Source organism: Tremella mesenterica (assembly GCF_000271645.1).
Source record: "Tremella mesenterica DSM 1558 unplaced genomic scaffold TREMEscaffold_6, whole genome shotgun sequence".
Lineage (NCBI taxonomy): Eukaryota > Fungi > Basidiomycota > Tremellomycetes > Tremellales > Tremellaceae > Tremella > Tremella mesenterica.
In genome coordinates, this window is record NW_006711230.1 from 1075269 (window position 1) to 1097215 (window position 21947).

The 21947-nt window shown below is 46.2% G+C and overlaps 2 protein-coding genes across 2 annotated transcripts; both read left to right on the forward strand.

Annotated features, from left to right (window-relative positions):
• Positions 1–11: 11 nt before the first annotated feature.
• On the forward strand, positions 12–4358 carry TREMEDRAFT_71807 (uncharacterized protein; the record flags this gene model as incomplete). Its single annotated transcript, XM_007005190.1, has 16 exons — positions 12–134; positions 187–826; positions 863–1022; positions 1069–1267; positions 1307–1467; positions 1511–1838; positions 1879–2121; positions 2169–2292; positions 2334–2857; positions 2902–3411; positions 3455–3557; positions 3601–3639; positions 3682–3756; positions 3806–3925; positions 3971–4131; positions 4179–4358. 16 exons carry the CDS (start codon positions 15–17, stop codon positions 4224–4226), a joined length of 3555 nt encoding a protein of 1184 aa, XP_007005252.1. The 3' UTR covers positions 4227–4358.
• Positions 4359–14493: 10135 nt separating this feature from the next.
• TREMEDRAFT_17451 (uncharacterized protein) lies at positions 14494–15391 on the forward strand (the record flags this gene model as incomplete). The annotated part of the gene is made up of 3 exons (XM_007004824.1): positions 14494–14592; positions 14783–14881; positions 15104–15391. Coding segments are annotated over 3 exons (486 nt in total), but the record flags the coding sequence as incomplete, so codon positions are not given.
• Between the last annotated feature and the right edge of the window lie 6556 nt (positions 15392–21947).

Here is a 21947-nt window from a genome sequence, read left to right on the forward strand (position 1 = left end):
GACGTTTTGCCACCATGTCCACCGACAAGGAGCTGTACAAGCTAGAGCTCCTGTCGCTCGTCACCAGAGTGTCCCAGGAGCTCTTCAATCATACAAAGCTGCAGGACAAGAGTCTGGCGGAATTCGTCATAGCTGTGAGTCTGTCTCGTTGAAGAAACCTCCCTGCTGCAGCTTACCTTCTGCCAGTTGCATGAGCAAAGCAAAGATGCCGTCGCTTTCCAGCAAAAGCTTGCAGAGATAGGAGCCGACTTTCCGGAATGGTTCATCAAGAACCTCGATCGTCTCATCGTCACCATGCATCCGAAATACAAACGCAAGGCAACAAAGATCAAAGCTTCTCGTGATAAGAACGGCAATGGCAGCGGCGACGTGAAGGACATCGTCGCTCGAAAGTTTCCTGGTCTCGCCCTTCCGGATCAGGAATGGACCGCGGCCGACAAGTATATTCAAAATAGGGCGGAGAGAGAAGGTGATGGCGACTCATTACCCAAGTCTCTATCTGTCGACGACGCAATGATCGAACTCGCATCCGTGTCGGCGAGGCGGAATAGACCATCCGCCGAGGATTTCATTGACGGAGAACCGCCCTCGAAAAGGTCAAGAGGCACGATGGATCAGACTGGGAGGGCGGATTACAGCAATGGAGACTCAAAGACTGCCGATAGGTACGGAAGCATGTCCGCCGCCTACCCGGGTCATCGAGGCTCACATCGTCCTAGCCAGGACGAGAAGCCTGTGCTCTACAAGATTTATAGCGGTAATGTGAATGGGGTGCGTGATTTTGGAGCTTTCGTGCTCCTTGATGGAGTTCAGGGTCGGGTAGAAGGTAAGTCAATATTCAAAAGACAAATTTGACGAACAGGCCTCGTTCACGTTTCAAACATCATTGGTGCCAGGGTGCAATCCGCCACGGAGCTGCTGCATCGAAATCAACGTGTGAAAGTAAAAGTCATGAGTGTCACTGGCAATAAATACAGTTTGAGTATGAAAGATGTAGACCAGAACACCGGAGCGGACCTTTCGTAAGTTACGTTCTGCTCTACCCAAGAATATGCCGACTGACTACAGACCTCACCTATACGTGCGCACAGATGAAGAAGCGAGAGCAGAAGAGAGACGGGCAGCGGCTCGTTCAGCGTCTGGAAGTAATACAACACCGCTAGTATCAGTTGACGAACGGAGGGGAAAGGGCGCCAAGAGATTATCGAGCCCGGAGAGATTCGAAATCAAGCAATTGATAGCCAGCGGCGTTATCGATGCCTCAGATGTGAGTCTCTATCCCGATGGGGCTAATCTGACGTCGTAGTATCCAGACTTAGACGATGACTTACATGCGGCATCTAACAATGTGGAGATTGAGGAGGACATCGATATCGAGGTCAATGAAATAGAGCCAGCTTTCCTCGCCGGTCAAACAAAGATTACTCTCGAGCTGTCTCCTGTCAAAATCATCAAGGCTCCTGATGGGTGAGTCTACGTATGCTGTAGAGACCGGAACTGACGCGTGCAGATCTCTCAACCGTGCTGCTCTAGCAGGTACATCCTTAGCGAAAGAACGACGTGATCTTAAACGCTTGGAAGCCAACGAATCCGCCGAGTCTGAATCCCGAGATCTGTCTCAGCCGTGGCTGGACCCAATGGCCAATCCTAACGAGCGTCAGTTCGCTTCTGACATCAAGGGTAATTTGGTCGGGCAGAAGACTGCGCAAATGCCAGCCTGGAAAGCGGCGAACAAAGTGACATCGTACGGCCGTATAACTTCGATGAGCATTCAGGAGCAGCGGCGTAGTCTGCCAATATACAAACTGCGCGAACAACTGGTCCAAGCCATTCGTGATGTAAGTGTCAAGTGCCAAACCTGACTATAGTTGATGGCAGAATCAAATTCTGGTGGTTGTCGGTGACACCGGGTCGGGGAAAACCACTCAGATGGCGCAATACTTAGCTGAGGAAGGCTTTCTGGAGAAAGGAAAGCTCGGATGTACACAGCCTCGAAAAGTTGCCGCGGTCTCCGTCGCCAAACGTGTCGCGGAAGAGGTTGGCTGTCGATTAGGTGCAGAAGTTGGATACACCATACGATTCGAGGATCTAACAAGTCCCGAAACCAAGATAAAGTATATGGTGAGTACGCTTTCTACGCCGCCTTCGTTATTCACTAATCACCTCAGACGGACGGTATGCTTCTGCGTGAACTCCTGGTCGACCCGGACTGCTCCAAGTATTCTGTCATTATGTTGGACGAAGCGCACGAAAGAACGATAGCTACTGATGTCCTCTTCGGACTGATGAAGAGTAAGTACGCCCATGCAGGATTGCATACGCTGACAAAGCAGAGGCTTGCAAACGACGCCCAGACCTGAAGCTTATATGCACTTCCGCTACACTGGACGCAGCCAAATTCGCCACTTATTTCTGGGGGTGTCCAATCTTTACGATTCCGGGACGAACTTTTCCTGTGGAGGTCCTCTACACAAAGGATCCGGAGCCTGATTATCTGGAAGCCGCGCTCATCACTATCCTGCAGATTCACCTCATGGAGCCTGCCGGCGACATTCTTGTCTTTTTGACTGGTCAAGAGGAGATCGATACTTCTTGCGAGATTCTTTACGAACGCGTCAAAGCCCTGGGGCCTCAAGTTCCCGAACTCATCATCCTTCCCGTGTACGCCGCTCTTCCATCAGAAATGCAGTCCCGAATATTTGACCCTCCGCCACCAGGCGCACGTAAAGTCGTCATTGCCACAAATATAGCCGAGACCAGCATCACTATCGATGGCATCTACTATGTCATCGATCCGGGATTTGCCAAACAGAACGCTTACGACCCGAAACTCGGTATGGACTCGTTGATCGTCACTGTGAGTCTTGTCTGCTCGTGTGCCGTACATCATGCTCACTCCAGCCTATCTCCCAAGCTCAAGCTCGTCAAAGAGCCGGGCGTGCTGGTCGTACTGGCCCCGGGAAGTGTTATCGTCTTTACACCGAAGTAGCCTATCGGAACGAAATGCTGCCAAATCCTATCCCCGAAATTCAGCGTACCAACTTGGCGTCGACTATCCTGACGCTCAAAGCTATGGGAGTCAATGACTTGATCAGTTTTGACTTCATGGATCCTCCCCCAGCCCCTACCATGTTGACAGCGTTGGAGCAGCTGTACGCTTTGGGAGCGCTTGACGACGAGGGCCTCCTTACTCGCATCGGTCGGAAGATGGCCGATTTCCCTCTCGATCCACCATTATCGAAGATGCTCATCAAATCTGTCGATTATGGTTGCTCAGAGGAAGCTCTGACTATTGTGGCCATGCTCCAAGCTGGAGGTCAAGTATATTATAGACCTAAGGACAAGCAAGCTCAGGCGGACGCCAAGAAGGCCAAATTTCATCAGCCTGAGGGAGATCTTCTTACCCTTTTGGTGAGTATCTTGAACCTATCTTTTGTAAGTAAGCTCACATCAGGCTGTCTACAATGGATGGAAGGGCTCTAAATTTAGTAACCCGTGGTGCTTCGAGAACTTTATCCACACAAGAGCTATGAAGACTGCACAGGACGTGAGAAAACGTAAGTCCCAGTCAAGAGTCTTTATCTGTGCTGACACTGACAGAACTGATCGGGATCATGGATCGTTACAAGCACGACTTAGGTAAGTTCCGTCGGTCACCGAGGTCGTCAATGCTGATGGTAGTTTCGTGCGGATCCAATTACAATCGGGTACGAATGGCAATATGCTCTGGGTTTTTCCGCAACGCCGCCAAAAAAGGTATGCTGCGGTCTTACTATCATTCACGGATTGATGTTAAATTCCTCAGATCCCACGGAAGGGTACAAAACACTAGTAGAAGGCACGCCCGTTAGCATACATCCCTCTAGCGCCCTCTTTCAACGGCCGCCAGAATGGTGCGTGTACTACGAGCTGGTTCTCACCGCGAGTAAGTTGTTCGAGCTCAGAAACACGTCCCGCTAATCGGGATCAGAGGAATACATGCACCAAGTCACTGCAATCGAACCTAAATGGTTATCCGAGGTCGCTCCTACCTTCTTCCGTGTGGCAGATCAGAATAAGATCAGTAAACGAAAGCAATCTGAAAAGATTGAACCCTTGTTTGACCGCTTCGCCGCTGACAAGGATGACTGGGTAAGTCATTTGTGGCTGACAGCCTGCACTCGCTAATGTCACAACAGCGACTCAGTAAACAAAAACGACCGACACGATCTTCACAGACGTTTTAGACATGCTCTGGAGACCGCAGACTCTTGCCATCCGTCTATTTATCATGAATGGCTTGCAATGAATGATATGTGGTTGATCGCTTTAGGGCTCTGACAATCTCATCTGTAGTTGATGTATGCATGTATTGTACGTACTCAGGTCCACGGGATATTTAACCGCACGGAGATTTCGACCGATAGAATACATGTAACTTGATCCATCGTGTTTGCATATACATATAGCAAATGACATCCGCCTCAACACCTAAGTGGGCATCTGGATGGCAGATCATTCCCCTATACTGAACTTCTTGGTGGACTTGGCTCATTCTCCTTCACCATCCATTCCCCCACCCCCCCGCTCCCTCTCCCTCCCCTTCCCCTTCGCGGCACGCTTCTGCTGCATCTTTGTCCACTTTGCCTCGATGACTAGCTCATTCCTGTATGCCTCTGCATGCTCTGAATCAAACACTTTACCCTTGGGATAGCTTGCCTGCTTTCAACTCCCTCTGGCAGTCCTAAAACAAGCAGCCGTCTCCTGCAATCTATTGATGTCCTCTTGCTTCAATCTCTCCCGTGACAATGACACTTCTAACCCAGCTGCTTTCCTCTCCCCCACCTGCGCACTTTTGTATTGACCTTGTTGCACACCTCTCTCTCATTTGCTTTGTATGTGTCACGACCAGTACTTATAGCGAGATCAACTCTCATTAGCAGAGTTGATATTGAGCCTTTTAGGACGGTTTATGATCGCGGGCTCGCTACCCGGTCATGACAGAATATCAACTCTAACGGGTCAGACGTTCGATTCACGGCTCTCACCTTATGTGTGGGGTGTGCTGGCTGCAGGTGTCAGCACCCCTTTTCAGGTTTCACCCTGAGCTCAGGTTTCATCCTGAGAGGTTGGTCTGGGGTCGCCAACCATCCCATGGTCGAATCGGAGGATTCGACGTTCCTAGTTCGAGTTCCGAGAGCGTGAATACCTGCCGAGGGTACCTGACTTGCAAACCCACAGGCTTGGGGGGGCCTGCCGGGGTTTGGGGTTCAGAAGTACTGCTGTCGAGACGCCAGCTTCCCTGAAGGAGGGGAATGTGTCACGACCAGTACTTATAGCGAGATCAACTCTCATTAGCAGAGTTGATATTGAGCCTTTTAGGACGGTTTATGATCGCGGGCTCGCTACCCGGTCATGACAGTATGTTTCCAGGTTGGTTGAAAAGGGAGGGCATACCAAGTAGGACAGAGGGAGGTGGACTAGGAACGCGAGACTCGCCCATCATCCGCTGATCCAGACGCCACAGGCCTGAGTCTCTGTACGCACTAAGGTGGTTCACCCACAAGTCGATCACCCCTAGTTATTGATTAGGACACGACCAACCTACTTTGATAGATGAACATGTTGTTTGAATTGTGTTTTGTACTTCAGCTATCAAGCATGCAGACCCCAGAGACTCTCCCTCACAAACAACTTGAGCAAGCAATTGCATACAACCACTCTCAACTACCACTTTCCCCCTCCAAACGTAATAGTCAGCGTGAAATAGCTCCCTACTGTCACAGGGTTGTTTCTTTGTCTACTTCTCAGGACTGACAGCCAATAACATTGTGGGTTGCGACCTTCACCAGCCTAGTTCTTTGAGATATGAATGGTTGACAATAACTTCTGGGTGTAATAACTTTGTGCTCTACTAACTTCTATCACTAAGACAACAACCAAGGTCTCTAGGAACTTTGGCCCTTGTCACGAACTACGTCGTAACACCCCTGACAACCACCATCACCAACCCTCCTTTCATCATCACCAACTACCACCCGAACCACTGAGACCGACTACGGCGAAGTTACCAGAACCAAGAGGGTATTTGTCACGATAACCCCACCTAGCGGAGAACTACGGCGAAGTTAGGAGAAGGGAACCGAGGGAGAGCAGAACAGGGGAAGGTACGGCAAAGTTGAACGAAGAGGACTGAGCGTGAGGCAGTGCAGGGGTTGAGGGACGTTCTATGAGAAGAGAGGAGTAGTATAGATAGTTTACAGATCACTGAACCTCTTCAGCGATCCTTGATTGTTGTCAGTAGCAAGCGATATATTCAGTAGCTACAACCATCGAGTTAAGGAGAGCTACCACTGAGCAGTTCGACGTACTACGGCGAAGTTAGCCGCAGTTCATCGACGATCACCTTATCATTTACCACTCGACGTATTACTACGGCGAAGTTAGCCGTAGTTCCCCGACGAGAACCCTGTCCTAGTGAGACATTGACACCCCACTACGACGCAGTTGGCCAAGTGTCACGAATATACGACTGATGATGATGAAGCCGCAATGGCGTGTCTCAAACAGTCTTAAAGGCAACAGTAAGTTAGAGTAGAGAGTTGAAATCAAAGATGACAATTGATCAGAGAGACAGAGAAACAAACAGAGAGCTAGAACCACTATTTATAGACAAAATCCACCAAACTGAGCCTAAAACTCCTTCCTCTCCTCTCCTACTTCGAGGGGGGAAACCCTGAGGAAACCCTGCATCAAAAGCAGTGTTTTAAACGAATTTTCAGAAGCTCTGAATCATCCCGGAAGCCCCCAAAAGAGATCTCTTCATCAAAGGTTGAAAACCCATTGAAAAGTCAGACGAATAAAGGAGTGCAAGAAGTGATCTTGAGGCCTGAGCTCTGAGGTTTCAGGGGGTTCAGAGGGTGTTTCTTAAGCGCCCACATTATGCAGATTTCGACTCAAAAACACCTGGTTCAATCTTGCGGGTTCGGTAGAGGTTCGAGAGGTTCGAATGATGGCTAAATATGCTTAGTAGAGTGGTTTTCCTCTCAGTTGAGTCGTTCGCACTGCTGAAAGAGATGGAACCTCTGACCATCAGTGCCTACTCCTCATCACTAGTGTGTACTCTTCATCAGTGGCGTACACTTCTCCATCAGTCGCGGGTGTGTATTGATCAGTAGCGTGTTTTCCATGTTCAACCACGTGTACTCACAAGGCTATCCTGATGACCGGTTGACTGGTTGATTCCGTGGTTGGCCCGGTGGTTGACCCGGTGATTGATCCTGTGATTGATCCTGTGATTGATCCTGTGATTGATCCTGTGATTGATCCTGTGATTGATCCTGTGATTGATCTGGCAAACCAGTTATTTGGTAACCGAGGGAGTCGTACTACCGCTGACAGACGTACGTACTCTCTTATGACGTCAGTGGCGTGATCGCTAATTAAGGTACCCGTGATTGATCGCTAATTAAGGTACCCGTGATTGATCACTAATTGAGGTACCCATAATTGATGGCTAATTAAGGCACTAATTAGTAATTAAGGAATTGATGGCTGATTATCGATCATTGATGATTCTGTTGTTTGTTGATTGGGACGGGTTCATAGACAGAAATAGATGCCGACCGGCCATCCAGCTAATATTGCTCCCGAGGTACCCTCGCTTATCAGTTTGTCCGGTCTGAGCGGAACCGAGGACACGGAACCTGGTACATGTCGGCTGGAGCTTGGGATGACGACAGATGACGACAGATGACGATAGATGACGATAGATGACGATAGATGACGATAGATGACGATAGATGACGATAGATGACGATAGATGACGTGATTGATGTATACAATGTCGAGTCAGGTTGACTCAGTGATGGGAGGGTGATTAAGGTTAAATGGTGATCCACATGTTGTACGATAGAACGAGTTGAGACGATTTGAGTAAAGTTGACTGGACTTGAGTGGATGATATGCACGTGGTATTTACAGATATTCGAGGGTTATGACAGACTGTCACGAACTACGTTGTGACACCTCGATTATTCCACCAACAATGACCCTCCTTTGACCATCAAAACCCCCATCACCACTTAACCTCTTTACTCTACACGTAACTCAGGACATCTGAGACCAAGTACGGCAAAGTTGGACGGAGTTAAGATAGGTAGGAAGAATGGGAGCAGAAGTACGGCGGAGTCAGACAAAGCTAGGCTAGGTAGGGACAATGGGAGCAGAAGTACGGCGAAGTTAGACGGAGTTAGGCTAGGTAGGGGCAAAGGTAGCAGAAGTGCGGCGATGTTAGGCGGAGTTAGTTGAAGGAGGAAAAGGATGGCCGGGACTCGGGGAAGTTGGACGAAGTGCGTTGAAGTACGTCAAAGCGCGGGAGGGTTGGATGAACACCTAGGAGGGATAGATAATATCAGCTGAGAAGATCGCTGAAGTTCTTCAGCAATCCTTGATTGTTGTCGGTAGTGAAAGACAGACAGAGATAGCTATATACAATTGAGATACATCGCCATCAGTAGAACAAAAGCCCAGTTAGAGTAACTACGCCGAAGTACGCCATATTTACACTCCTTTCGACGTCTGCGCCCTCCTGGTTGGGTGAGACATCGACTTAGAAGCGTCAAGTTAGCCGAGGTTCGTCAACCGCCGGTCTATTAGAAGATAGTTGTTTGACAGCCGTGACAAGGTGAGTGCCGGAGGAGAGCGGAAGAGGCCAGCACAGGAGGAGAGCGCAGGAGGGAGAAGACATAGGGAAGAGTAGGAGTTAAACGTCTAGGCAAGTGGTGTTGGTAAGACTGTACAGGGCATATTGCATGAGGGGAAAGTGTAGGGGAAAAGTGTAGGGGGAAATGTAGGGGGGAAGTGTGAGGGAAAAAACGTAGGGGGAAAGTGTGGGCAAAAAAGGGTAGGTTTGTAAGGGAAACAAGCATTTTTTGGCGTAGCCGCTTCTTTCCGTGCACCTTTGCAGATTCAGTCGTTTTTGGCATAAAGAACAGGTGTCTTTATCGTTTCCTTCACCAGCTTCTTCCTTCCACTTCTCAATATCAATTACGACTTTCACTACACATCATGGCATATAACATCAACCAAGACTTTGTTCAGATGATTGAAGAATTTGCCCTTTGGAATGAGGCTGTGAGTTGGTTCCGTTATTTCCTTCACTGGCTTGTTTTCTTGTGTCCTTCCGCCGAAGCACTTGTTGATTTGTTAGAATGAACGCGAAGTTGCTCATGACAATGTCAGAGCGATAGATGGAATGGTAGATCACAGCAGAAGCTCCAGTACATCAGGAAGCTCCGGTACATCAGGAAGCGGTGATCCCCATGGTTAATTTGATGGCAAACGTGAGTTTCTTTCCTCTTCTATCCTTCTTCATCCATCCGCTGTTTTATGTAACAGAGGTTTCCCATTGAACAGAGCATCTTGCTGACAGCTAGGCTGCTCAGGAAGCGGTCGATCAGGCAATGCGAGGAGAGCACATTTATGCGGCATGTACTCCTTGTATCCTAGCCAAGCGTGCAGGCGATTGCACCTCAACTGGCAACCAGAGTTGATGCACTCTCTGTCGTGCCCGTCATCGTGTATGTGATAGGGCTGACAGGATTGCTCTTCAAGCTGTACTACTCAAGGTCCGTACCTCCATGCAGGAGTATGCACAGTATGCGGTGGCACTGGTGGTAAACGAGAGGCAGAGGGAAGTGGTTGAGGGTATGTACTTTTCGATGGCGCAGCACTTTTTCAACGTTGTGGCTATGCTTTGTATGCCTCTTATCTATTAGACATATAGACCAGTCAATAGTACATAGAGAATAGTTGAACAGCAAAACTTTAGATAGGTACATGCAAGTATTGATTTGTCCAACATCTGAACACAGATGGGATGATAGGCGAAGTAGATGAAAATCACTTTTGGCTATTGTTTTCGATGATGATTGTAGCCTTGGAGATTGCAATCAAAGGCTAGTAGTTTGAACCATTATTGTTTCGCTTGGTGTGCGTGTTACGTAGAGCTCTCAAGAGTCTCTCTACCTGCTACCGTCATTGCGCAGTGGTAATTTCCGTGAGGATCAAAAATGGGGTTCAAGGGAGGGAGGAATACACAGAGTTTTCTACACTTGTTGTTCAGCGTAGGATTGTGGGTTTGTCCCTGCAAGTACGGGGTGGACAAGGGTATTTTTGAGTAGCTGAGTTTCTCAGCTTTCAGGAAATTGCTTGGAGATGAAAATTTGTCCAGTTGCTCCTGCGTAAATTGGGTCCGAGTGGCAGGGGGTGTAAGGAAGGGAAAATGGGTGTTTGAGAAGTGGGGGAAGAAAGGTGGTCTGACTTTGGAGAGCTGCGGTTCCCCAGCCGTAAGAGGTACAGCCATGAATCAGGTATCCCTGGATAGCCCTGAGTTCCACCTTTCTTCTGATGTAAATTGTGATTCATAAACATGCTCACAGGGCAAGAAGCCCAAATCCGGGTGAGAACCCCATATCTGAAACATCCGGAAGAAAGGGGGGATATAAATCTCTGATGGCCCTTACCAGCAGACGCCGCAGCTTGCATTCAAGAACACAATCAAAGCATGAATCCCAAGGAGTAAACGGGTAGTCTATGATAAGCTAGGGACCAGCTCAGATGAAAAGAGTGTTGGAGACGGAGGAAATTGAAGCCAATAAAGGGTTCAATCCCGGAAGGGGGGGGGGGGGGGGGGGAAGGAGGAAGAGAAAAAAAGTGAACGCTACTGGAAGGAGGAAGATGCGAGAGCTCTCCAACAATACGCCAAACCATGAACAGCTCACCTATGAGCTGATCTGAAGAGCTCATGTAGGCTTTGGTGCTCCGTATCCAAGAGGAGGAGGGGGAAGGGAAGGAGGTTGAGGTTTGCTAGGGTATTGATGACGGAAATCATATACACTGCCAAGCACATTAAGGACATTAGGAAGAGGTTCCCATGTGTTGTCTTCTGCACTGTACCCTACCCATTTTACAATATATTCCCACAGGTCCTTCTTTCCCTTCTTCACCCGGACATCAAGGATTTCTTCGACCGCATATCCAAGGTCACCTTCAATATCCACTGGTGGAGCGGGAGGGCTTATTTAGTTAGGAATCTTGTTGGGTATGTATGGTTCCAGTAGCTTGACATTGAACACATTGTTGATGGAAATGGAGGATGGAAGATCAAGCTGGTATTGTTGAGGAGGAATAAATGCAAGGACCTTGAAGGGTCCAATGAATCTTTGGTCTAACTTTTTTGTTGGTCTTTTGGACTTGATATTTTCAGTAGATAGCCAAACTTGACTTCCAATGGGATAGAATGGAGCTGGTAGATGTTTACGATTATATGATCTTGCTGCTTGCTGATTTGATATTGTGATTTGTTGTTTGAGATATTCATGCAGGTGATCCAACTTGGCCGCAAATGGGACACCTGTTGATGTTGATGTTGAGAGAGCTGGGATAGATGGTTCAAATTTTGGATGATATCCTTTGTTTGCAAAGAATGGAGATATACCTGTTGTTGAATGTGTGGAATTGTTGTAAGCAAATTCAGCAAGGGGCAGAAGAGTAGACCAGCCGGTCTGCAAGAGATTTACAAACATCCACAGATATTGTTCCAATGATTGGTTCACACTTTCAGTTTGTCCATCTGTTTGTGGATGATAGGCTGTACTGAGTCGACTTTCTATGCCTAACGCTTTTGTGAAGGAGCGCCAGAATTTAGACACAAACTCTGATCCCCTGTCCGATATAATGTTTTCAGGAAGCCCATGTTTGGAGAAGACATGAGTGAGAAACAATCTTGCAAGGGCTTCAGCAGTGAGTTTGGTGTCTGTAGGTATGAATACGGCCATCTTTGTAAGACGGTCCACAACCACCAGAATTGAATTAAATTGCTCTGAAGCGGGAAGTTGTTCTATGAGATCCATGGAGATTGATGTCCAAGGAAAAGGGGGAGTAGGGAGAGACTTCAGTTGTCCAAACAACTTGTGTCGTGTTGATTTATTCCTTTGACATGTTTCACAAGGATCAACATAGGAGGTGATAAATTGTTGCATCTGGGGCCACCAGTAGTTTCTTTGAATTGCTTGAATTGTGGCTCTTTGGCCAGGATGCCCAGCCAGTAATGAGTCATGGTGGTCTTGTGTAATACGAAGGTGAAGGTCATTTGTGTTTGGAACAACCAGGGCATCATGGTATCGTAATGTGCCTTGTAGGTCAAGTTGAAAGGGAACTTTTAGAGGAGTGGTCAGATACTATGTAAGAGCTTTATCTTTATGTTGCTCCGAACAGATTTCATCATAGAGGTGGGAGGCGATGGAGAAGGCCGCATTGAGTTGGCGGGCCAGTTGTTCTGGTTTGAGGAGTGGATGGAAATTGTGATCTTGCAAGGTATTGAGCGTATTTGGAAGATAATCTGGTTGTCTGCTGAGGGTGTCGGGAACGATATTGGTGGCTCCCGGACGGTAGGTTATGACAAAGTCAAAGTCAACCAAAAACTCATACCATCAAGCTTGCCGGTGGTTAAGCTGTTTAGCCCCTGCAAAGTATTCAAGTGAACGGTGATTGGACTGGATTGTGATTTTGTAAGGTGAGCCTTCCAGGTATGGGCGCCATTCCTTGAGAGCAGATACTATGGCAAGGAGTTCCTTATCATGTAGCATTTTTGGGGAGAAGAATGTGACTGGGTGTTGAAGGCCATTGTCAAAGTCCTGTAAAAGAACAGCTCCAATTGCATAGTCAGAAGCGTCTGCTTGGATAATTGCAGGACGTGAGGGGTTGAAATGCCATAGTAAGGCATCTGACTGAAAGGATTCTTTCAGAGCAACAAAGGACCTCTGGGCCTCATCGTTCCACATGAACTTAATATCCTTGTGGGTGAGGTCATGTAGAGCCTTTGATTTCTGAGCAAAGTCCTTGATGAAACGCCAGTAAAAGTTGGCAAATCCTAAAAAGGATTGTGTCGGAAATAGAGCAATCGGGCAACTGCCACATTGGAGCGCTATCACTATTTCCGCGTATTCCCTCGTCTCATATCTAACCTCTGTCAATATTGTACTTTCTCTTCATGCATTCTACTTTCTACATCTGACAGGTTATGAGCCTGAATCACTTCTTTAAGACGTTCTATCACTTCTTTAGGACACTATCTAATTGCTCCCGACACCCGTGAGGTCCCTCCAGCATTAGAATCAGTAGAACCATCAGTAGAACCATCAACCCACTTTGAAACTTTCGCTTTTTGCTTCAAATCGTGTTTCTCACTCTCACTCTATCTCCTCCAATACTGCTCCGATTCTCTCTCTTTGGATCTGAACAGAGCGTCACTGTCTCCACTAACACCAAAAAGATTTGACTGACAGCATTAACGAATAGCGAGATAGATCGCAAGTGAAAATCTTTCATCTCAACTCAAAATTTCGCTTTTTGCTTCAAATTGTGTTTTTCACTCTCACTCTATCTCTTTCAATACTGCTCCGATTCTCGATATCTTCTCGGATCTGAACAGAGCGTCACTGTCTTCACCATCACCGAAAAGAGTAGATCAACCGCATTAACAAATAGCGAGATCGATCGAAAGTGAAATCTTTTGAGTCCAATATTGAATCTTCTCCATTGAATATCCTCCCTCCTTCAACCGGCAGAATCACTTTTTCAACACAACTCATTCATTCCTGAACGAACTCCATCGCTCTTTATATCATGAAAGGGGACACTAGGAGCTACTGACTGAAGTTTGAGACAGTGGGTGGGACAGGAGATCATTTACAAAGACAGAATTTTTGTAAGCAACAATAAGACAGCTTCCACACTCAGAATTGAATTCTTTTCCTCATCACCTCAATTCTGCACCAATTCCATTGCTCTTAACGTCTCCTGAATTGCCTCACTGTGCTTTCTCTAGACCTACACTCAGATTTGGTTTTTGTGGAACGGTTGAACCAGCAGAGCAAAATTAAAAAATTGAATTTCCATACCCCACCATTTGAATCTCAAATTCAACTTTTGTTCCCATTTCCCCAATTCACCACCAATCCTATCATTCTCTGTCTTTCCTACATTGCTCCACCACGCTCTATCTGTTTCCGAAAGCAAATCATAAATCGGACCAGCGGTCGAAGCAGGAGATCAAGAATTCACATCGGAAATTCCTCCAAACACTTCATTCCCACATCACATCTTTGTCACGAACTACGTCGTGACACCTTGATAATTCCACCAACAATGACCCTCCCTTGACCATCAAAACCCCTATCACGTCTTAACCTCTTTACTCTACTCGGGTTCACGTGACTTTTGAACAATCGTCAGTTTCGAACGCCATCATAGATCTTGTACTTGATATCTGCATTCCATATTTCTCCAGGAATGAGTGACCCGCTCGCTGCAGCTGTTCTGTACAAGCGTGAGCATCCTGAGGAGAGCTTCAAACACATCTCAGACCAGTTCAAAGTACCGAAAACAACCCTCCACGACCGATATAACGGGACACACTCCGACCATGTCTCTGCTGCTCATCACGCTCTATCTCCAGCACAGGAAGAAGAAATCCTCGAGAATATCAACATGTATGCTCAGCGGGGGACCCTAGTAGCTCCAAAAGCAGTGAGGGAAATGGCAGAGGCGGTTCATGGAGAGAAATTGGGCATCAATTGGGTCTCCACATTCATCAAACGACATTCCGACCGTATACATTCTCGTTTTCATGACTTCCGTGAGATTGCACGCCATCAAGCAGATACCCCAGAGACTCGACAAGCTTGGTACAAACTGGTAAGCACCGCTGGCAATGTTGAGAGTTGGATCTGACAGATAGGTCAAGCATATCTACACTTCTCACACCTATTTCCCTCATAACATCTACAACATGGATGAAGTTGGCTTCGATATTGCTCTCCAACACCGTACACGCACTGTAGCCCCTCGCTCCACTCATCGTAAAGCCCAAACCCTCCCAACAAATAGCGAGCATATCACAGTTGTCGCCTGTATCGGCACAGAATCAGCACCAATCCCTCCCCTTGTCATCTATAAAGGGGAGTCGGTTCTTGAGGGATGGACAGCGGAACGAAATCCCTCCATTCCTCAGCGAGCTATCACCACCTTCTCTGGATACTCCAACAGCTATATTAGGAAGATGTGGCTAGAGGACATATTTGATCCTGCAACAAAAGCAATCGCCCGTAATGGAAAAGATCGACGCCTGCTATTCCTCGATGGCTTTGATGCTCATGTACAACTCGACTTCCTTGAATCCTGTTGGTCTCGCAACATTGTTCCTATCATTCTTCCTGCCAATATGTCAAGCGAATTTCAGCCTCTCGATGTTAACTTCTTTGGACCACTTAAAAACGCATACAAACAACATCTCCACAAATACCTCCTTGGAAACACTTCCCCCAGTATAGCTAAGGGAGTCTTTTACCGTTGGCATCAGGAAGCATGGAGAGAGAGGGCTCAGACCAGGCAATTACGGAGTGCATGGAGAGACTCGGGTTTGTGGCCATTGGATCAGCGAGTGATGGGTGCGTCTCGAGTCCTCAGTCCACCTCTGTCTGTCCAGATTGACCCTCCTGTACCAACGGATCTTGAAACTTACAAAGCAAATGAGAGAGGGGTCCGGCAAGGTCAATATACAAGGGCTAAGGTGGAAGAGAAGAAAGCTGCTGACTTGGAAGGGGCATTGACACGAGAGAAATTGAAGGATCAGGATATCAATCGATTGCAGGAGACGGCAGCCCTCGAGAGGATTGTCAGAGGGAGTCAGAAGCGGGCGAGGTATTCATTTGGGAAAGCGTTTGATCCAGAGGATACAGAGACGTACAGGGAAGAGCTAGCAAGAGATCAGGAAGCTAAGCGAGTAAAATTGCGACAAAAACAGATGGATAAGCGAAAGGGGAAGGGGAAGGAGAAGGAGAAGGGGAAGGGGAAGGGTACTTCACCGGTTGCAGCTGAGATCTTGACGGGCAGCCCAAATCTGGCAGGAGAAGCATCTGCGGGCCCTTCTCGTGGTCCTCTTAGATGTTGAGAGGCTCATTGTGCTTACTGTACCCATAAGAACTCATTACATAGTCATGCATGATCATCCGGTCGAAATTCCTGTGCGGTCGAAATTTGTCGGAAATAGAGCAATCGGTAACTGCCACATTGGAGCGCTATCGCTATTTCCGCGTATTCCCTCGTCTCATACTAACCTCTGTCAATATTGTACTCTTCATGCATTCTACTTTCTACATCTGACAGGTTATGAGCCTGAAATATCGCTCTTAAGACAAGATCTAACTGCTCCCGACACCCCCTGCGGTCCCTCCAGCATTAGAATCAGTAGAATCATCAACTCAACTCCAAATTTCGCTTCTTGCTTCAAATCGCTTTTCTCACTTTCACTCTATCTCCTCCAATACTGCTCCGATTCTCAATATCTCTTCGGATCTGAACAGAGCGTCACTGTTTCCACCATTACCGAAAAGAAGAGACCGACAACATTCACGAATAGCGAGATAGATCGAAAGTGAAAATTTTCAACTGTAATATCCCTCCTTTACCAGCAAAATCGCTTTTTCAACACAACTCAGTCAATTCTGAACGAAATACATCGCTTTTTACATCATTAGAAAGAGGACAGTAGGAGCTACATAGGGAAAGAAAGAGATTGACGTTTGGAAAAACGGTTGGGACAGGAGATCAATTACAAAGTCGGAATTTCTGTAAGCAACAATAAGACTTCTTTTTCACTCACAAACCGACGTTTTATCCTCTTTACCTCAATTCTACACCAATTACGTCGCTCTCAGCATCTCCTGAATTGCCCCACTGTGCTCTCTCTAGATCTACAACCAGACTCGATTTCGGTGGAACGGTTGAACCAGCAGACCAAAATTTCGAAATCAAACTTCCAAACATCACCTTTTCATTCCGAAATTCGATACTTCGTTCTCATTTCCTCAATTCACGACCAAATCTATCGCTCTCTGTTGTTCCTACACCGCTTCGCTGCGAGCTATCTATATCTGAAATCAGATTGTAAATTGAAGTAGCGGTTGAAGCAGAGGACCAAAAATTCAAAATCGGAAATTCTTTCCATTCCCTCATCACATTTTATAAATTATCGCTTCTCTTATTCCTCAAATCCACGCTTTACAGCAAGCCTCTGGTATCGGTATCGACGCTCTCGGCTGGGAGTGAAGGCAAGTCCTGCAGAAGCGCAGGTGAAAAGTCGAAATCACTTCCACACTTTCGCTTTTTCTCTCATTCATTACTCTCTTCTTGTTCCTAAAACCGGACCTGCTTTATTGTGGGAGGTGCATCGTGTATCGCTTTAGATACAGCGGTGTAGACGAATCTGGACACCCCAGTGGCGCGCCTCTGAGTCCTAGGACATACCAAGCGCGCCTCGCAATCAGCTGAGTCACTCTGAGAGTTTATTCCTTGTTGTTCGAACTTCAGCTGATTTACATTTGGAAAATATCGCTTTTCCATTATCTCAATCAATACCACACCTCCAGTCCTCTTACTTCACCCACACATCCGCTACCATTGCGCCTATCGCCACCCTTGATCTCAGCATCGTAGCTTCAGTCGTTTCAAAGTTATCTGGATTTGGTAAATTTGACACCACAATCCAAATTTGAAATCGCAAAAATCGTCTTTCTAGTTTTACTTGGTCCACTTCAAACCGACTGGGCTGGATTTTACTACACCTGTAGGAACACATTGCGTCTACCACCACATCCAGAAACAGCTCCGTTCCTTCATTCGTTATCGAGATATTCAATCTCGAAAAATGTCCGACTCATCTGACACCGAAGTAAAAGTAAAAATTGTAAAATTGCGAGGAAGCGAGAATTATGCGCAATGGGAAGCTCATGTCGCTACCACACTTATGGGCAAAGGATTACTACCGTATATCGACGCCGAACCGCCATCTAAAGACTTGAAAGATAAGGAAAGCGCAAAAGCGTATTCGATAATCTTTCAATCGCTTTCAGAAACAATCTCTTCCGCTTTACCATCTGATGTCAAAGACTGGAAATCACCAAATCCGAAATCGCTTTGGGAGGAGATTAAGAAACAGTACTCTGCAGCTGTTGGAGCCAGACAAGCTGCGCTTTTCCAAGAAATGGCTCGAAAAACGATTTTAGAAGGGGAGGATCCAATGCCTGCGCTTGCAGCACAGCGCAGTGCACATGCACAGTTAAATTCGGCTGGGGAGAACTTGTCAGACAAAATGTTAGCTTATGCTATGACATTGGCGCTTCCAGAGTCGTTTACAACGCTTAAACAGACGCTTTGGCTTAGAGAATCGCTATCTTCAAGCGAAGTACAGGCTGGAGTTCAAGCAGAATGGAGTAGGAGGAAAACTGAGGGAGAAAGCGCAACTGGAATGTTCGCGAAATCAAAATTTCGCTCAAAATCGAGTTTTAACAACCAGAAGAAATCTTTTGAGCGATTTCCACCTGCAGATCACTCGAAATACTGTTCATTTCATCGTAAAACCGGTCATTCAACCGAAGATTGTAAAAGTAAACCCAAAATTTCAAAAAGCGCAAATTTTGCAACTAAAGAATCCAAAGAAAGTACCGAAACTACAAAAGTAACTGCCGATATCGCGTATCTTTCAGACGCAAGCGCTTTTGTCACTGCGATTGCGACGGCGGATGATCCTATCGCTTTATCTGCAAGTTCCAAGTCAATATTTGTGGTAGACTCAGGCGCAAGTCATCACATGTGTAATGACTCAAATTTACTTTCTTCAATTCATTCCATTAATGAAACTCGCATAAAATTCGGAAATTCGGCCATTCTACCATGTAAACAAGCTGGTACTTTAGTCATTAACGGTGTGTACTTCCCAAATACGCTTTTAGTACCTGGTTTGGACCGAAATTTGCTGTCTGTAGGCGCATCGGAAGATGGGGGAGATTCAGAATGGCGCTTCAGAAAGGGAATTGCGACTTTCTGCAAGAATCATCAAGTTCTTCTCTCTGCGCACAAGCACAATCGACTTTATCTCCTACAGGCAAGCGATTCATACGCAAATCTCGCTTCCACAGCTGACCTATTCCTAGACTGGCACGAGCGACTCGGACACCTTAATGCTGGCGCTTTAGTAAATCTGTCAAAGTCAGGACGGTTAGGATGTGAATTTACAAACTCTCATGCAAAAGATTTCCAGTGCAGAAGTTGTGTGGTTGGAAAAGGACGGAGATTACCATCAATTCCAAGCGAAATTCGTGCTACTGAACCCCTGCAAGTCATTCATCTTGATCTGTGGGGACCAGCCAGAACTCCATCTCTTAGTGGAGCGCTTTATTTCTTATCTTGTTATGATGACTTCACCCGAAAAGTACATCTTTACTTTCTCAAACACAAATCAGACGCTTTTGAGCAATTACAACATCATATTGCAAAAGTAGAAAGACAACTTGACACTAAAGTTAAAACACTTCGCTCTGATAATGGTGGAGAATTCAGTTCTATGGCAATGAGGAACTTTTGCGCAACACATGGTATTCAACACATCCAAGTACCTCCAGATGCGCATACACAAAATGGACGTGCAGAACGACTTCACCTTACAATTCTCAATGGAGTTCGCACAGTCCTGGCGCATTCTGGGCTTCCTGCTAAGTACTGGGCAGAAGCGGCAAATTACATTGCCTATACGCGCAATCGGTGTCCTGGTGGTCCAAAGCGACAAGTCCCAGATGACATTTGGTACAAAAGCGAAAAGCGACTTTCTCATCTTCAACCCTTTGGGTGTAAAGTCTACCACCGTGATCATAAACAAAGTAATAAACTTGCACAACGCTATCGTGAGGGACAACTACTCGGTTACCAAGAAGGTACAAACAACTTTCGCATTTTGGACACTCTCACACAGAAAATTTGGATCACAAGAGATGTCATTTTCGCTACAAAATCAGATTTCTCCAAAGTTCCTGAAGTTCTGGATCTGGAACTTACACCACATGTTATTGGTAGTGGAGCAGATATTCACCGCAAAAATCAATCAAATCCGTCTTACAGGGACATAGATAATCAAAAAGCAAATTCAAAATTCACAACAATCTCAATTGGAGTTAAAAAAATTAAAAATGACATTGCGCAAGACCCACAAGACGAAATCAACCGAAATGAAGCTCAGCCATTGGGGCGCATACGAACTCTCTTTGAGCAACTTGAGGAGCAAAGAAACGCACAGAATCAAGAGTTTTTACGAAATCTTGAACGTGATCCCAGACGTCAAAATGCAATTGTGCAACGACAATTTGCGCAGAATTTGCAACAAGAAGAATCCTCTTCCTCATCTGAAAATTCAGATGAACTAAACCTCCATGATGATGATACATCATTCAGTCTTGCAGCACATGCACTCGCAGCCACAAATCTACCCAACTCCTATCGAGAAGCGCAAAATACAGGTGAATGGGAATGTTGGAGAAAAAGCATGGATGAAGAACTTGAAAAAATGTCAAAGTACAAAGTCTGGGAAGTTGTGGACTTGGATCCAAAAATGCGCATTTTAAAGGGGAGATGGGTGTATACTCGCAAGATAGACGGAGAAACTGGTCTCCCATCTACCTACAAAGCTCGCTTTGTGGCAAAAGGTTACAATCAAGTGGAAGGATTGGACTACAATGAACTCTTTGCTGCTGTTGCGCACAAAGATTCAATTCGAGTTTTCCTTGCAATTGTCAACCACTTTGATCTTGAATGTGACCAAGTGGATATCAAAGCGGCATTCCTGAATGGGGAATTGGAAGAAACAATCTACATGCAACCACCAGAAGGATCCAACATCCCAGCAAACAAAGTACTTTGGTTGCGCAAGTCACTTTATGGTTTGAAACAATCACCACGATGTTTCAACAAAGCACTTGATAAGTGGTTACAGTCTCAAGGACTACTTCCTACAAAAGCAGATCCTTGTTTCTATTCAAAGCGTGAAGGAGATAATATTCTCATGCTCTCGGTACATGTTGATGATCAACTCATCGCATGTAACAATCGAACTATGTTGGACAACTTCAAAGCGGCACTTAATTCAGAATTTGAGTGTTCAGACTCTGGTCCAGTTGGATACTTTCTTGGTTTCAACATTCACCGTGATAGAACAAATCACAAACTGTTTATGTCTCAAGAACATTACTTTGAATCACTTCTTGAAAGGTTTGACTTGAAAGATTGCAATCCTGCAAAAACTCCTCTACCTTCTGGATTTCGTCCAATCCCTGCAACAGATGAAGAACATGAAGAAGCAAAACACTACCCATATGCCCAAGCAGTGGGGGCTATTCTCTATGCTTCAACCATAACTCGACCTGATCTTGCTTTCCCAGCAAGTCTCTTATCTAGATTCCTTAGTAAATGGAATGACTCACATTGGAAAGCGGTCAAACACCTACTCCGTTATATCCGTGGTACTTCTGATCTTTGTCTCACCTTCAACAAAGAGAATAGCAATCGTATTGCATTAGGTTATGCAGATGCAGATTGGGGAGGAGATTTGGACACTAGAAGATCAACCACTGGATATGTCTTTAAAGTTTATGGTGGAGTTGTTGCTTGGAAAAGTAGGAGACAGCCTACAGTTGCGCTTTCAACAACAGAAGCGGAATACATGGCAGCATCAGATGCTACACGCCAAGCTGTATGGTTAAGACAACTTCTGGATGATTTGGGACTTGGACTTGGTCAAGAACCTTTGAAACTCCTCAATGATAATGCGGGAACTATAGCTCTTGCCAAGAATCCGGTTCATCATAACAAGACAAAACATATTGACCTGCGACATCATTATATTCGGGAGAAAGTTGAAGATAACACTGTCTCTCTGTCACATGTTCCCTCAGCAGAGAATATGGCTGACTTATTGACAAAGGCTCTTCCTTCAGATACATTTGATAGACTGAGGGAGTTATTAGGGGTATGTGGCAGATCCGCTTGAGTGGGGGTGTCGGAAATAGAGCAATCGGTAA